Here is an 18,139-nt window from a genome sequence, read left to right as displayed (position 1 = left end):
CCAGTGCCTAGGAAATGCACTCCTGGGCTCTGCCTGATGCAGCAGATTGAAGACATTCTCTGCCACAGTGACCTCCTGGTGTGAGATAGACTAATTTTCTCACCCTTCAGGACAGGGCTGTCAGACATCCAGTCTGCTTTCTGGGAAAGGTCCCTTACTATCTCCTGAGCTGTGTGTGGGAATCCTTTTTGTGAGCTGGAGCACACCAAGGCATGGCAAGGGCTGTTCTAAAACATCAGCACTAGGGAAATCAAAATCCAGTTTCTGGGGATGAATGCTGTTTAATTTGTTAATATGTAATATATGTTATTAAATATACTATGTACTATATTTACACTATTTACTGTGTATTCTATATACAGATTATTAAATTAGGGATATAGCAGAGTGACGAAAATGCCTTACATTTCCAGAACAGTTAATTCTGCAAAGCCCCTTGTAAGAAATTTTTGAGCATTTTCATTTGTTGTTAACTTGCTATATTATAGTAAGATACTGTACCAGACTGTGATAAACACCTGAATTATGTACATTTCAGTATAGAGAAACATGCCTTAGGAAATCGTCCTGTGCTACAGTTTTATATTGCTTTTTGGCATTTTATTACACAAGTGTTAAATAGTTTGGAACTGGGACAGTGAAAAAAATGTTCTGCTTTTAAAATTCATTGCAAAGAAGTGTTGTCAAGTCTGACATCTCTCAAGTCCAGAATCAGTTAAGCTTTATGGAGCTTTTTAGCTCTGGGAACAGGTATTGTAATTTTAAAATACTTCATGTAAAAATCTGTTAAATAGCATCCAGCCCAGAGAATGGTGCTGAATGAGGTTACATCCAGCTAGCAGCTGGTCACAAGTGGTGATCCCCAGCCCTCAGTGTTGGAGTAAGAACTGTTTGACATCATCAGTGACCTGGATGAGGGGAACAAGTGCAGCCTCAGTCAGTTTGCAAATGTCACCAAGTTGCATGAGATTGTTGATCTACTGGATGGTGGGAAGGGTCTGCAGAGGGATCTGGACAGGCTGGATCAGTGGGCTGAGGCAAATTGTGTGAGGTTCAAGAAGGCAAAGTGACAGTCCTGCACTTGGGTCACAACAACCCCCTGCAGTGCTATGGGCTGGGGACAGAGTGGCTGGAAAGCTGCCCAGAGGAAAATACTGGGCATACTGATGACAGTGGCTGAACATGAGCCAGTGTGTGCCCAGATGGCCAAGAAGGCCAATGGCATCCTGGCCTGTATCAGCAGTAGTGTGGCCAGCAGGACCAGGGCAGTGATCGTACCCCTGTACTCAGCACTGGTGAGGCTACTCTTCAAGTGCTGTGTCCAGTTCTGGGCCCCTCATTACAAGAAAAACATTGAGGGGTCAGAGTGAGTCCAGAGAAGGGCAATGGAGCTGGTGAAGGGTCTGGAGCACAAGTCCTGTGAGGAGCAGCTGAGGGAGCTGGAGGTGTTTAGCCTGGAGAGAAGGATGCTCAGGGGAGACCTTCTTGCTCCTACAACTGCCTCAAAGGAGGTGGTAGCCAGGTGGGGCCAGGTTCTTCTCACAAGTAACAAGTGACAGGACAAGAAGAAATGGCATCAACTACACCAGGGGAGGATTAGTTTAGATATTAGGAAAAATTTCTTCACTGGAAGGGTTGTCAAGCATTGGACCAAGCTGCCCAGGGAAGTGGTTGAGTCACCATCCCTGGAAGTTTTCAAAAATCATGTAGCCATGGGCCATGAAAGCCATGGTTTAATGGTTTAACATGGTGGTAGTGCTAAGTTGATGGATCGACTTGATGGTCTCAGGGGTCTTTTCCAACCTTAATAATTCTATGGTTCTATGATTTCAATTCTTTTAAACTGTTTTTCAACCTCACTATTCCTGTCCAGACTGTACTAGGATTTTCTACCCAGCTGCAGTTCTTTAGGTTATGTAGCCTAGTTTTATGACTTTGGTAATTAATTGTATGATAAACTTTGTAACTGATTTCATGATTTTGTGAAATATATGGCTAAAGGATTGCCACCAGGAGGAGCTGTTATACATGTAAATTTAGAGAGAGAAATCTCAATTTAATTGAACTTTCATCAGGTTTTGCTTTAGCCATCACAGTACAGATAGTATCGTTTTTATGATCTGACACTGTCCAGAACATATGCAAGAAGTGAAAAATAGGTGTCTGATGTGTCTGTGACAGCTGCTACATACTCCAAATTTGGCATTCTGTTATGCAATTTCCATAAAACACCCTTACATATTCCTTCTTCCACATCTGCGGTATATGACCTCTTAGAAGACAAGTGCAATCAGAATTTCATCACTTGGCAGTTGCCAAGAAGACAGAAATTTGTTCTTCTGAGAGGAAACTAAATGCATGCATGCATAGTATTGTATCTCATAACTGAAAATTTTTGAGTGGTCTCCATTAAATATAATACTAAATGAACTATTCCTGATGGACTCAATTTTAAATAAGAAAATAACTGGGCCATCAAGGTTTGCACCTATATTTTAACAGTTGGTCATATATGTGCTCATGTAACTTCAAGGAAGGATGGATTAAGTGAGACAATATATCAGTGTTTTGCACCAAGTAACTATTTCTTGCTTTATATTTGTTTATACTCTTCTTGCATAATGAATTTTTTTTTCTCACTAAAAAATATGACAAACCAAGCCATGTATGCACATAAACAATTTTTATTGGTGTTCCTGATTTTTTATAATTTTCCTGGATTGAGATATGAGAGAGGCAAAAAATACCAGTGTCTGCCAGCTGGGAATAGCCATAGAAGGCAGAATTTGAGCAAGAATCACATCTATTTTTACTCCATGTCTCTGTCCTAAAATAAGGCAGAAGGGCAAGATGGACTAATGAAGGTTACATACAGACAGGGAATAGTCAGACTGGCATTCTCCAGCTATCTCCTTTTGATCGTTCTCTAAAGGTCATTTCCAGTTTGCTCAAGTTAATGCAGCCTGTGCACTAAGCTGTGATTTTAACTGCAGTTAAAAACAGTAGCAGCTTTCTGATTGTCTTTCATCGATGTCTTGCACTGTGTGACACCAGTGAAGAGCTTTATACACTTTCCTTATGGTTGGCATAGTTTAGCTTGTAATATAAATCATTAAGAGAATTTTTATTTGCATAAAGAGACATCTGTTTTTCTCTGTCCTCTTTTCAGAGCTGACTTTGATGATTCTGCTACCTATTCAGCAGTTGCAACAAACATCCATGGTCAGGCATCAACAAATTGTGCTGTGATTGTGCGAAGTAAGACCTACTTTATATTTAAAACAATAAATAAATATAATGCGCATGTCATTGAATATTTCTTGTATGTTTATTTGTAGGGTTCAGAGAGGAGGGAGAACCTCACCCAGCTGCGATAATGCCCTTCCACTGTAAGCCTTTTTTTCTATTTGCTTAGATAATTTATGTCCTCTTGTCAGAGTAATATTTTACAGATGAGAAAACTGAATACAACTTGCTTCTTCTGACTTTGCTTTCTAAGCATTCAGTTACAATAGGAGCTGTCCAGATGCTCTTGCTTTGCCATCTGAATTTCTAGATCAGCATACAGTATATCAGAAAGCTCCATCTCCAGATCAGACACTACTCTGTGCCAAGTACAATTTACTTGTACTGAAGAATGCTCTCATTTTCTCATGCATAGTGCCCCTGTCATATGACGTTTGCTTCACCCACATTGATGTCCAGTTTCTGGAGAAGTTCGGAGTCACTTTTGCAACTGAAGGTGAAACACTGACCTTGAAGTGTTCTATGTTGATCACACCAGAGTTGAAACGACTACGACCTCGTGCTGAGTGGTATAGAGATGGTAAGTTATTACATTGAATAGAAGCTACCTGGAAAATGCTGGAGGAGATGCTGAGGGCACAGGTCAGGTTTAGAGCACCATATTCTCAGAATGAAATTTGGAATAGAGCAAAAAAATATCTCTAGTTAGAATTTATAGTCCTGCACTCTCAATTAAGTGACTTGGTCAACATCTTCTTGAGCATACGTTAATAGCAACAGGAGGTAACCTTTTATTATCTGATAGCACAATAGTTAGAACATTTACTTGGTAGAGATCCAGAGTCAGATTTCACAATGATTTATAGTTGAATACTGTGACCACTGAGCTGAAGGGTACTCACAGGCAGTAAATTGAAGTTTGAAGTACTGAGGTATGGGTCTCCACTTTAATCTTGCTCCCGTATTTATTGTGAATTTTGTATTAAAATCACATGAATGTATAGTTAGGAAATACTTACAGAAGCCAGGCCTGATACACAATATGTCTGCTCTGCTCTTAATGTGCCATGTTGGTAGGTTTCTTACCTTGCCTCTTGTGTCAGTGAAAACCTACATTATGCCACTCTTACCATGAAGCAGTCTTACCATGAAGTGCTCAAAATAGCATCACTAAGCTTATAATATACTGGGGTGGATGGTACACAAACCCTGGATGAGTAGTGTTTGTTCATTGCACCAAAAAAGGGTTTTGAAACATAAAACTAGCTACTTAGAGCTTAATGGATAGCAGCCTGTTGTAGATATTTAGCCCACCACTTTTCACCAACCACAATCTCTGTGTAGGATTCTAAAGTAATTATTCTACCTGAGGATTTAAGGAAAGCCTTGGTTATTTGTGAAGAGTTAGACCCTTCCCCAAAGGGACCACATTTGAGAATGGTGGACTTCCAAGACTGATGTTTGGACTAGTCCCAAAAAAAGTTGGCAGAAATTTCCATAGCTGAGAAGATGTGAAGAATAAGCTAAGAAAGGACAGTAAGATTAATAAGGTAGCCAAGAAAATTCAAGATTAGGAAAATCAGAAAAAGGATGCTTTTGTTACTGCTTGTTATGCCTTTTGTTTCACGTACATCATAGTTTTACATAGATTCACATCTGATCCTTCAGGGAACAAACTACTACTTTTTCATTCTATCATTGTGGATACTTCCTTGTAATGTGCTATTAGATGTCAATAAAGTAAAAAATATGAAATAATAAAAATGTCTTTTTCTGTTTGGTGACTAACCTAAAATCTAAGGCTGGTCCTTGAATTCAGATTCTATTCCCACTGAAGCAAACAGGAATTTTACTATACACTTCAGGATATTTAATAACTAAAAATAATTGCTCACTTCCCTCTCAGATGAACCATCATTTTCAAGGGTACCTTTACTTTGTCTCCTACTGGGTACAGTTTTTCAAGGTGTCAAATCTCTCAGATTCTGAGTTTGAAACTGCAACTAAGAAGAACTTCTAATTTTCAAGGAATTCCCAATATTGTTCCACTTTTCATCAAACATGAATTTTTCTTGCACTATGGACGAAACTTCGTGGCTCTTTCTCTTTGTGTCTTCATAATGACAAGATAATTCCTTCTTGATATGTAACAATACTATGTTCTTTGTTTTCTCCCTTATTGAACTTAATAAGTCCTTACTTGTGAAAACCTGAGATGAAAACTTGGTCTGTTTAAAGCCAATAGAGTTTTGCTAGGGAGTCAGGTAGGCATTCATCCCATCATTCTAATTATGTTACATGAAATAGGATGTTACAAACAAGCTTAGATTTGTCCTTTGTTACAAGTACATGGATCACAATATTTCCAAGAGATGTACAGGTGCATTAACTGGCAGAACTTTTTCTCAAACACAGCAGGAATTCATGCACTACGAATCTTTGTTATGCACTACAGTTTCCTGTGTTGAGTCCCTTGAGAGCTGGAGGCAATGCATAAATATAAGCAATGAGAAGTTAATAATTTGTTCAACATCATGTGCTTTAGACATTCTGGTTTTTTAGAGAGGTAATATTTAATTCTATTCTAGCATTAAGACAAACCATACTCTTCCTAAAATTTTTCAGTTTGTGTTAATCAAATAATAGCAACTAAAGCCCCAAGGTGGATATGTATGATTTACTTATAATAATTGTACACAGGAAAAGTCTGTATTTATCTAGCATAAATAAGCTTCACACTAGTGAGCCTTATTGAGAGCACCTAGTAGACTCCTAGGGTCTAAGTCAGCTTAATCAAATCCTCTGAACTGATCTGGTGTTCACAAACACTAATATGATGTCTATTATTCATGGCCCACTTAGAACAGTTTAGGATACTGAAAGAACCATTTAAGATATTGAAAGAACAAAATCAAAATAATACTTCAGGAACATATATTTAATCTGGACATGAGTTCAGCTGATTTCAGGAACTTTCTGTTATTAATGTCTAATGTAATATAAACACTCTAAAGCCATGTGCACCAGCGTTCTGCAGCCATTTATACTGTAATCTAGAATAAAGTAATTGACTTCAGAAGGAAAAGTCATGGAGTGAAGAATCTAGCTAAAATTTCAGCGGAATAAAAATACATGATGAAAAGAAATTTCAATATGTAATAGTTCCCCACTCTTTGTCTGAATTTTCATCATGTATTAGGAAAATTATCTTATGTACTAAAAACAGCATGTGAGGCTTGAGACACACTGCCTCTGAGGGTTAGTCTCCTGCAGGTTTGTCCTTCGGTAAATTCTGGGAGAAGTAATGGAGCACAACACATGAACAGACTGTGAATAGTCTTGTAATTGTAATTTTATTGTGATGGCAGGTATATGAATATTGTTCTATTAGAACTTCTAAATATGTTTGAGGCCTCCAAACTTTACTCTAATTGTCTTGCCTACAAAGTCATTCATCCAGACTGCATTAAAAAAAGAGGGCTTCTGTTGATTTCCGGTGGATCTTTGGTCTTGTGTGAGGGAGAGAAGCTTTTCTCCTCTTACAAACACAACTACCTCCTCAATTTCTTCTGTCAGGTACACATAATGAATAGAAAAGGGTGATTCTGGCCTTAGCAGCATTACAGGCTTGCCTATAGTTTCTATGTATTCAAACTAAGATAGCAACCAATCCACTGAAACTTGGAGTCTAAATATGCGACCAGCTTTACAGAGATGCTGGTTAATCAACTTTGTTTTTTTCCTTAGGATTTTCCACAGGGCTCATGCATTGGTTAAAGTTTCTAGGTGAAGGTATTTTATGATTTAATTTAAAGTACTTCATGTCTCTCTACACAAAGTCTGAGTACCATTGTTGACAGGATGACAGAAAGGGGACACTCAGGTTTTCTAGGTATGGATCTCATGACTATGGTTCTCATGGGAAGGAATGTGATTAAATTTAGTTTGTGTGCTTCCCATAAAACTACAGCATGCTTGGCTAATTAAGCAAGTTACTGCTGTAAGTTTTAGTAACGTATGTCTTTATATATATATATAGATATAATGCTTTATTATCTGAATGTGTGTCATGTTTTATACCTTCTTAAGCAATTCAGAGGTATGTGAAAACACTGATTCCTTTGCAATTGTTTGAGTGTCGGCTCCAAAATCTATTTAAGCAATAGAATGATAAACATTCATAGATATTCCGATCTTTTAACATACTTCTACTGCATTAATTATAATAAATTCATGTGTGATAGGTCTTAGGGAGGTAAAAATCAAAAATAATCCAATCAGCTATTTAAAAGGTTAATATGAGAAAGTCCCTTGGCTAGCCTAAAATATCCTGTTCATTTTTTTCCTCTGGTTTCACTAAGCAATGAGATTAATGTGCATTAATCATGGGCCACCACCTCCCACCTTTGAGAGGTTTAAATTTAATTTTATTCAAGGCTGAACAGGCATGCCTTGAAGATTTAAATTTAGTGTATGTTTATAGCAGTTTTCAGATTAAACTGAAATTTATTTTTTAAATTTGGAAGGAAAAATTGAGTAAGCTGACATTTGACCTGAACAGGAAGCAAAACTTATTAAAAGTGAAACAAGGTTCCACCCTGCATTCATTACAGGGTATGGCAGGTTTCATGTCAATATTTCTAAATGTGGATAACATTTTTGTCTCTCAGTGTATTAAAAATTACAGTGAAGGGAATTTTGTTGTTGGCACTTTATGGAGTAGTATTAGACCTCATGTTCTCTAAAATTCACTGATCAAATAATTTCAGAGAGCTGCAACTTGCTCTCTGTAAAGTTTTCACAGCATCAAAGCACTACCAGTCTGAACAAAACTGCATAAATATTAGTTTGTGTCCCTGGTTAGCAGAGAACTGCTCTAGGATGCAGGTTGTCCTAGCAGCACAGTAACGTGCCTGATGGGTTTTCTCTTCCAGACGTGCTGATAAAGGACTCCAAGTGGACAAAACTGTATTTTGGAGAAGGCCAGGCAGCTCTTTCCTTTACTCATCTGAACAAAGATGATGAAGGTTTATACACCCTGCGCATGGTTTCAAGAGGTGGAATCAGTGAATGCAGTGCATACCTGTTTGTAAGAGGTAAACTTTTAATGTTTCTTGAGGAGAAATTAAAAAACATTATAAAGTTTAGTTTTATGAAACAATCCCATGTAATAACTGAAGTACAAAAGAAATTTAGCCCTGTGGTATTTCATAGGCATTTGATTGGTATATAGTAGTCTGTACTAAAAAACAGTCACCTTACATGAATGGGGAGCTTCAAGAGGAGCATGTTCCTGAGGACATTTTGTTTCCTGAAGAACCAGAGAAACCATTCTTGTGAAGAGACAACTGGTTTCTTTGTCATCTCCTTTCCTGGTAGGAAATAAACACCTTTGTGTACAATCAGTTCTCACTGTGATGGTTTTGGCTTTAGAGATTGGAAACTGGGAATGAGCCTTGTTGGGCATTCTCATATCTTGTGCCTTGCCTTAGGGATATGTGCAGGAAAAAGCAAAAGAAATATTCCCACCACTATACCAGTCATAGTCATGTCATTATCCAGAGAAAAGAAGAAAAGTAAGAAATTAGCTGACTGAGGAAATACAGTTTTCACAAGAGACATAGATAGAAGGAGGTAAATGTATTAAAATAGAATAAAGGTCAGAACTTTTCATCACATTTCTATGCACAGCTCTCAGTGAAGTGAGAATGAGCTTCTACATGCACCTGTGAGCAGAACTTAGTATTCAGTTTTATATTTTCTTCACTGAAAGATGAAAATATTTCTGTTTGAGCAGTTCTTTCACTCTTTAAAATACATTAGACAACATCCTTGGTGGGGGCAAATTGGAACAGTCCCACTGAAGCCACTCAAGCTGTATTAATTTTAAACCTTGCTCTTCTTGGAAACATATTGGAACGTATGTGCCTTGTGGGAGTGTCACCCAGACAGTTTGTGTGGGATAGAGGGAGTGAATGTGTTTTTCAGGGGTTTGAAATCCAACTTCCTCACAGGGCTAGTGCAAGAGCTTCATCAGCTTTGTGCTATGTCTCAAACAAGCCCCTCTGGCACCCTGATCTCATTAGAAACAATTTGCTAAAGCTTTTTATGTCCAGGTTACCTTCCAAGAAAGACAGTACTCTGGGGAAAAACACCCACTAATATATAAATCTTTCTTAGAAGTCTTTGTTGTAGTGATGGATGAATTTTCTGTACTTCTCTTGTCCATTTTATACTATATTTGATCCCTTTGCATGCCCAGGACCCTGGCCTTGAGCTATGTCCTCTGGAGTCTCTACTGTTGTCTGCTGCCCATTCTCTTGCCTTTTTTCATGTAGGCTGTGATCTGATACTGAGCACAAACTACTTCACACCTGGTTTGGATCAGACTCTATAAATTTAGACTCTGTACAGGGTGGTTTTTTTGTTATAGACATCTTCCTTTGAAGGGAGAGAACTTTACCTGTTGCAAGATTTCATTTGAGGGTCCGAATTAGTCAATATCTCTTAAAATGAAGTCACAAAAGGATATCTTAAAGGTGACATTGTAAGACTGTAAATAAAACATAGCCTTATAAATGTACCAGGAGCTTGCAAATTTTTTATTCTTTAAGAGTTTTGTTTTCATGGGCTACATGTTCTTTACTAAGTACCTTGGTCTGACTAGTAACACTCTGAGTTACAGCTTTCAGTGACAGAGCATCAAAAACACATGGGTGGGTTACACTTTTAATTCTCATCAAAAATAATAGGTGTTTGATTCCTAAAAAGCTTTTCTCTCCTCAAAAATATCCTTGAACATTTTATCTGTGTAAAAATATAAGGTCCCAAATCATTACTGTAGTGAATTAGTATGTCATGAAATGTTTGGGCTTCCATTCATATAAGCAAGTATTACAATGAACTGGAAGTCTTCCTTTTGCCTTTTTGACGTATTTCAGAGGAGTTGGGGTCAAAACCAATTTATTTTTATTTGTGGTCCAGATGCCGATGCACTGATCGCAGGAGCACCAGGGGCACCAATGGATGTTAAATGCCATGATGCTAACAGAGACTATGTTATTGTTACCTGGAAACCACCAAACACAACCAGTGAGAGCCCAGTTATTGGATATTTTGTTGACAAGTATGTAAACATTAGCATTTATTTAATTTTTTAATTTCCAGAAATAAAATGCCAGAAGAGAAAAAAATTATCATTCTATCCTTTCAATGTGTTTATTCTTTAGATATATTTTTACAGACACTTGGCACTGGAACTCAGTTACACACTGTGTTAAATTACTAGATTGCTCCCTGGCAAACTTTTAGCCCAGATGATTTAGTATTTTCACAGGCAATTCTGGGCACAGTCTGGGAATTAGCAGGGGCTGGAGGCCATTCCAAGTAATATTTGCAGGCAGACACATTTTATCATACACTTAAAATGTTCAGTAGTATGGATGTGGGCACAACAGAGAATGAGCCCTGACAGTATTTAATTTATAAAAGCTAGAATCCATGGGTATCTTGAATTAGATTTAGTCTCTTTAATCTCTATAGTGCAAAAGCTGAAACCTAGGAGTTATTACATTATCTTTTTATTTCTTTCTTAAATGTAGTGCATCAGGATCTCAAGGCCTGGTCTCCTGGGAGCTGGTAGTTTAAATCAGACTGGCAGGCCTCTGTCCTTCAGTCAGCTTTGCACTTTGCTGGGGTTTCAGCTCAGTGCAGGCAGCTGGCAAGCAGTGGATCGAAGCACTGTTTTGCATGTCTCTTCCACTGAAGTGAATGCTTGCTCCTTGTAGCCAGAGCAGAATATTTGATCCTTAGTGTCTGAAACTGTCAGTCAGCAAATCATTACTGAAATGATTTCATAATGTCTACGGCTCTGCACTTAAAAGCAGCATTTGCAGCTCATTGCTATTTGCTACCCTGTCATTTGGTCTAATTCAATAATAACTGTCTGGGAATAGCTGGAAAAATAGTAGTTTATGAATGGCAGTCCGTATGAGGAAATTAACTTGAGACCTGGGGACTCTGCCATCTATATTCAATTTATGTGGCACATAGATCATAGGAGTATTTCACCTATATTGTGTATAATCTAGTTAGATGTGCCATTTGACATGTTGCTTGTATCACTGCAGTGCCAAGGAGCCCTCGATCATAACACGACTTTTTTCTGGTACTGTCAGGGCAAAAGAGAGTCTTCTACACAAAAGGTTATAGTAGTAGGACACAAACTATATATGTACACACAAAGCAGTCAGTGAGGACATCACTCTGCTTCTTGATGACTCCTACACTCTGTGTCCCAGCCATTTTGGGAGGGAAATGTGCAAAGAAGTTTACTTGAAAATATGACAAAGAAGAGATGGAAAAGATTAGGTGAATCTTGCAAATTCATCATGTTCTGTGGAGATGAATATTAGAAATGAAAGTGAATAATTTATTCTTTATATAGCAAGGAAGAGAGCCAAACAGAAGGGAAGCAGAGAGATTTGAAAAGGCCAAAAGCCATGGAAGAAAAATGACCTTTGCATTATGAAAAAAATATGAAAAGGGTGGGAATTTGTTCTCTGATCAGAGAAGAGTGTATAAAGCATGTGACTTTCATTAATGAGATGTGTGGCTTAGCTCCTCAGCTTAGCGAAGGTGTCTTCCGTGGTTCTGACCTGGTGTGTGTAGCATGGGGTGTATTTATTGTGAAATGATACTGACAAATGCTGTCTTCTGCTATTCCAAGATGTGAAGTAGGTTTGGAAAACTGGGTCCAGTGCAATGATGCTCCCGTAAAAGTCTGCAAGTATCCTGTGACTGGTCTTTATGAGGGACGGTCTTACATATTCCGTGTGAGAGCAGTGAACAGTGCTGGCATTAGCAGGCCTTCTCGACCCTCAGATCCAGTTGCAGCACTTGACCCTGTTGACCTGGAGAGAACACAAAGTAGGTTATTCAAGGCTTCTTTTTTTAAAAGCAAAATATTTTATTTAAGATTATGTTTGCCCAATTAACCTAAGGAGTAGAGTTTATTTCTTCCTTTGATTGAATATCTCACTACAGACTGCAAAGTAGAACTGTGGAAGCTTCTCCATGAATAGAGTAAGCCAGCTTGCTCTGGGGAGTAGTTTTGTTGATTTAGCCTTGTCCTAAACTCCTGTGCAGATTCTGTATATCATGTACTTGCACACCTTCTGTTTTGTGTGCTCCTTTTGGTCAGAGGGGAATTAAAGTAATTATGAATACTTCAGAGTACTGCCCCAATGTCATCGTTGAAATCTGAGCTGAATATGCAGTTTCCGTTACATATGTTTTATGTATGTCTGTACGCTTTATGATTAATTCGTATAAAAAAAAGCACAGTTAATGATACAATTGTTTGCTAACCTGCCTCAAAATCAAATCCATCTACTGTGACTATGACTCTTGCTTTTTACCACAGCTTTAAATAGTACTGTCTTATCATGCCCTGTTTTTTCTATGAAAGTTAGTAAACCAGTGTATGGCTTTGAGTTGACTCTATCTGGGCAAAGATTTAATAACAATATTATAGAAACAGAGGTATACAGGCTCTTGAACAGGTGAAAAACAATAATTGCAAAATTTGTAAATATATTGAACTAGTTTGAGGGACTAATTGAATATTTTGATTAACAGCTGTTCATGTGGATGAAGGGAGAAAGATCGTGATCAGTAAGGATGACCTTGAAGGTATGTAGCATTTCTACAATTTCAGTCTATCTGCTTATGCTCCAGGAATTTTGCATTATAATTAGAAACATGACTTGAAAAGAAATCCATCTAGTGATAAAGTCTCTCCATTAATAAATAAAGACATATTATGGCTTGCAGGGTTGAGAGAACACAAGTGAAAGGTGAGGTCTAAAAGGACAGAGAACATCACACTCTCAACAGCAAAACCTTTATGATGTGTTGACAGAATGTTCTTACCTTTTTACTTTGACTAGTGTTAAGCTGAGTTTAAAAGGTTGAGCATTTAACTGCCCATTTGATTTTCCGTATTTCCCCTCTTTCTAGCCTTCTGGAAGCTAAGTATAGGGTTTTTTAGGCTGATTTTAATGATCTGAGCAAGCTATTGCCATTCTCATAAAAACTTACACAATCCATCTCAATTATTTAATTAATAGTCTACCTGAATACAGAGATTATTCTTAAGGTTAAGGTTATAGACTAAATAATATTTTTTCTCCGGAGAATTGGAGAGATCACTGACAACTTTTGAGATAAAGTTTGCATTTCTTCTGGTTTTTTGTTGTTTCTCTGTGGGATGATTTGTTTTTTAGACTTGAATAATGACCTTCTTTACACTTAAACTGTTAAAATTGTTAACTATAATGGCTCAAAATTAAAAAAAGTGTCTGTCTACTCTCTTCCACAAAGGTTATAAAGTTGTAACTCCAGTAATAACACAGTAAAAGAGAAATCACCTGAGAAGAGATGTAGTTTGAAGGAGAATCAGATATTAAATGGTTTTCCCAGTGCATGGACAGGATAGATGAAGTTTCTCTATTTTTACAATAGTACCTTAAATGAATTGATATGAGTATTGTCAAGATATATGAGGCACATTATAATATCAGATTATAATTGTCTTGTTTGGCTTCACAGAACATTCTTCTAATCTCAGAATTGCCTTAGAACGATCAGGTGCAGTATATGGCCACTGGCATAGGCATAAATAACGATATTTGGATTTCTGTCACATGAATGTGCATATTAATAGAGTATGAATATTCAAATATTACTCTTTATGTAGATCATTACTTTCATCTGCAAGATTGGAGACTGTTTCTGAAAGAGCAATCTCACAGATCGGAAATGGTTTTCCTTTTTAGTGCAGGATGACGTTCCATTCTGGGAACCATACTGTACCACCATGTTATATCATTACAAAGCATGGGAGCTTTGTTTTTTTTCAAGAATGTAAGAAAACATGTTGATATTTCATTACCTGAAATCAATTGGAAGCCTTCTGTCTTCATGCTGTGAAGGATTATTGTAATTTTCTTGGCTATGTGTCTTTCATCTTAAACTCAGCTGATTCATGTGCCTTTCTGAAAGAAAAAATACAATTGTAGGAAATAAAATATAGAAAGCATTGTGAGAAATAAAGTTTCATTGGATATATCAGCTTGCTTTAAAAAAGTTTTGGTTTTGATTTGGGAAATATATATGATTAAACAATATCAGCGTACATTTCGAGCCTGGTTCATTCTACAGGTGATATATAACCAGTTGAAACATCACTGCCACGATTCAGAGATTACAGGACATATTGAAATATTTTTCTCTTTTTTAAAGGCAAATCTTTAACATTTAGAGGATATATGCTGTTTTCTAGCCTGAGAAGTGGAAAAATTTACCTTCAAAGAAAGAAGCTTTTTTCTTTTTCAATCACAAGCCATAAAGATAAAATTTTTAGGTGTCTGCTGAGTTGCTATTTCTGACCTATTACCAAGTCAAAGCTTCTTCAGGGCTGTGTAGCTGTTCCTGCATAGAGGTCCATCACAGGTCCATCATAGGTCACTCTCCTATCTAGTGCAGTTTTACCCCATTGTAATTCCTTGGATAGCAGAACTGGCTTTTTCTCATATTGCGGTCAGTGAGCAGGACCATGAAAGTTTGAGCTGAATTCTTCCAACCTGGCCCAGGGTAGGGAGGTTTTCTCTAATGCTCCTGGTAACTCTGCAGAGTGCATGGGGAGATGGGTTTGATCCACAGCATGAATCATGGCATGGTGGAGCCATCACAGGGCTGGTTACATTTTTAAGTCTCTGATTCATAGATTTTAGAAGTGCTTTAGACTATACAGGTGGTAATACCAATATGTCATATGATATATTTCTGATCGGTTCTGCTCCTTTTTCTGCTTTCCTCTTTGTTTTAAAGGTGTTTTTCTCATTGTACTTCCCTTCCAGCTGCTTTTTTAATTCTAATTTCGCATAATATCTCTTTAGACTTCTGTCTTTGATCAAAAAATGTTTGCACATAGTGAGTAGGCTTTTTACTAGCAGATTGAAGTAATTAAAATGTGATCAAAGAAAAAAGTGTCACAAAGTCACAGAGTTTCAGGGAGCATATTAAACTTTTACTGAAAAAATAAGTAACTAGATACTGAGATTTTATTTATCAAAATTTAATTGAAGTGATCAGGTGAACTGCACAGATGATATCACAGCTCCTAATAGCTGAGCATTGCAATGCAGGGTGGGAAAGTTGAATCAGAAAGATGACCTGTAGCATGAATGCTGGTCCAGGAGTTAATCTGCTGTTTAACACTTGTTACATTTATTAATCTTACAGGGCATGTTCAGATTCCAGGCCCTCCCACCAATGTACACGCTTCAGAAATCAGCAAAACATATGTTGTACTCAGCTGGGATCCACCTGTTCCCCGTGGCAGGGAGCCACTGACGTATTTCATTGAGAAGGTACTGTACTGTATAGTGGTGTTCTGTTGTAAGGTGCTTCGTTGCTGTGTGATTACAGTCAACCCATTCTCAGAGCTGCAGAATGAACAATAAAACCAACACTTTCTGTGGTCTTGCAGGATTTAGAAGTTGGATATTAGAGAAGCATGGATAATCAAATGTCTTACTGCAAGATATAGTGAGCATTGAAATTCAAGGTCCAGGGAAAAGGATTTCCCTATGCTATTTGCTTATTACTGTCTTAATGGGAACAAATTATTTATGTAAAGTAGCAGCTAAAAAAAACCAGAAAAGAAACATTTATAGTTTTCACAGTCTTACAGGCATGGTTGTAAGTTTTCAGTCTTTCTGTATTAAAGGGAAGTTTCTGTTAGTCCTGTGGCAGAGCAAGGAACAAACAGTAACTCATAATTTGATCGTCACTTTTTGTAACTCATAATTTGATCCTCATTTTTGCAGGCTTACAGCACCCTCTACTATACACTGACATTTCCAATTTATCCCCTGTAAGGTCAGCAAAGAGGCAGATGCCTGTCTCAGGTTCACTCCTCCCTGGTACTCTTCATGGCTGCCTTCCTCTTCTCTTTGCATGGAAAGGGGACTTAAGTGCTCACACCAGGAGAGGTTTGTTCTTCACCCACCTAAGTGAATAAAATTCAGATAAGTCTGTCCCTGAGCCATGTTTCTAAACGATATTGTTTACAGCAACTTGTTACAAAGTTTTCCCAGCAGGTAAATTGGCCTCATACCTGACCTCTACAACACTTATATGTCAAGCTATACTTAGTTTTGATGAATTATGACTCTAGCATATGCCCCTTCTTAACAATCAGCAAACACTAAACCTGCCACACATTCAATTTTCATTGTGAATATTATAACAGCCTTCTCTCAGGCCCTTACTATGCAAGTTTTTTTCTTCTCACATGTCAAATTCTGCACGTTCCTCCACAGTTCATTTCCTGGCCATCCTGTTAATATCACTCCACTTTTTGCAGCCCCCAGCTTGTCTTTTCCCTCTCAGACACACAAAAAAACTTTTCAAAAGAACTCCATAGGCCTTTTATACATTCTTCATCATCCATTACCTGCTGGATGTTGAACATATCAGTGTAAAATGAAGACTGCTCACTAGTTAAATTTTCTAGCAAGCATGTCTGTTTCTCTCACTCTGCCTTTTACATTCAAAAAAAGTAATGAAAATTTTCATAGAAATAATTATCTAGTTTTTCTTTCTATGCAGTAAAATATAATGCCTCCCTTGCATTTAGTCCCAGTTACATATGTCTTCTCTTATCTATAAATTTCAGGAATACTGATGTAAGGATTTTGAACCAGCTCTTGTTGTGGAAATACTTTGTTAGTTCCAGAATATGCAGAAATAACCCAGATAAAAAGCTCAGAGGTAGATTTCCACTGAGTGGACACCTACACTTTGTTAGCTGAATTTCATTCTAAGAATTAGTTGGAAAATATATGTTATTTGCTTGTTTTATACAAATAAAATTATATAGCTCCAGAAACAGTACATAGCAGTGACAAGGATGAAAAAACAAGTCTCAATTAAGCTCCAAACTTAATGAAGGAAAGTGAGAATGAGGACTAAAAGGCTATTATTAGGAAAAAGAATTTCATTACACTAATTAATACCTGAATCTAAAATCCTTTTGCATAAATAATATATAGGAACATCTTAGTCAGTTCATAGGTGAATGTTTGTTTTTTGCTTTCTACCATCATCTGTTAATTTGGAAGTGTTTCTAATTATTTTATTTCAAATAAAGAAGATTCAGTCCTGAAGAACAAAAATATATTTGTAAAGTCTTCAAGAAACACAAAATGGAAATAAGTTTTTATGTTCTTTTGTTGAAATACTTTTTTAACAGATAAATCAAACTGCAGAACAAAATGTGATGCTGATTCTTTGTGAAAAGAAGAAATTAATGTTTTTCATGGCAGGAAGTAAAATATATGGCAAAATAATATTTATTTCATTTTCCAGCTTTTTATTGTGAAGAAAATGGATGTTATATTTGTTTTTTCTGTTGAGAACACTAGGTGGGTTCAGTACCTATGAAAAAGATTTTGATATATGGACTTGAGCTGTTTACATTTTTATTATTTAGCTATCATAGGTGTCATTATATACAGGGTAGTTTCTAAGGAACCATGAAACACTCTTCCTCCTCTAAGAAGTTCACAGTCTATCAGGTTTTGTTCCCAGACTCACTGTTTCAAAATTTCATAAACATATAATTTGTATGCACCTATCTATGTGCCAAAGAAATTTTCTTCGATCTGTTCATTAGGCACTTGAGTTTTACTTAAATTTCTGAAAGATTCCATGACTAATTTTTGGTTAGAGTAAACAGTTTAAGTGGGAAATCTAATGGACAGCAGACTTCTCTCAGAGTACTGATTTGCTGGCTCTCCTCCATGTGCAGTTGTGGTGATGATAA

The 18,139-nt window shown here is 37.1% G+C and overlaps 1 protein-coding gene across 1 annotated transcript in view; it reads left to right on the top strand.

Moving 5' to 3' along the window:
- Nucleotides 1-18,139, top strand: part of MYOM2 (myomesin 2) — a 76,718-nt gene that overhangs the window by 17,599 nt on the left and 40,980 nt on the right. The window contains exons 8-15 of the mRNA XM_082303316.1: nucleotides 3,170-3,258; nucleotides 3,339-3,389; nucleotides 3,662-3,826; nucleotides 8,181-8,342; nucleotides 10,231-10,372; nucleotides 11,975-12,174; nucleotides 12,886-12,939; nucleotides 15,553-15,680. Of these exons, the coding sequence (XP_082159442.1) occupies nucleotides 3,170-3,258; nucleotides 3,339-3,389; nucleotides 3,662-3,826; nucleotides 8,181-8,342; nucleotides 10,231-10,372; nucleotides 11,975-12,174; nucleotides 12,886-12,939; nucleotides 15,553-15,680 (991 nt within the window). The remainder of the gene's footprint in view (nucleotides 1-3,169; nucleotides 3,259-3,338; nucleotides 3,390-3,661; nucleotides 3,827-8,180; nucleotides 8,343-10,230; nucleotides 10,373-11,974; nucleotides 12,175-12,885; nucleotides 12,940-15,552; nucleotides 15,681-18,139) is intronic.

Source organism: Coloeus monedula (assembly GCF_965178545.1).
Source record: "Coloeus monedula genome assembly, chromosome: 2".
Classification (NCBI taxonomy): Eukaryota; Metazoa; Chordata; class Aves; order Passeriformes; family Corvidae; genus Coloeus; species Coloeus monedula.
The sequence above is the reverse complement of the archived record's forward strand: the minus strand, read 5'-3'. Positions and strand labels throughout refer to the sequence as shown.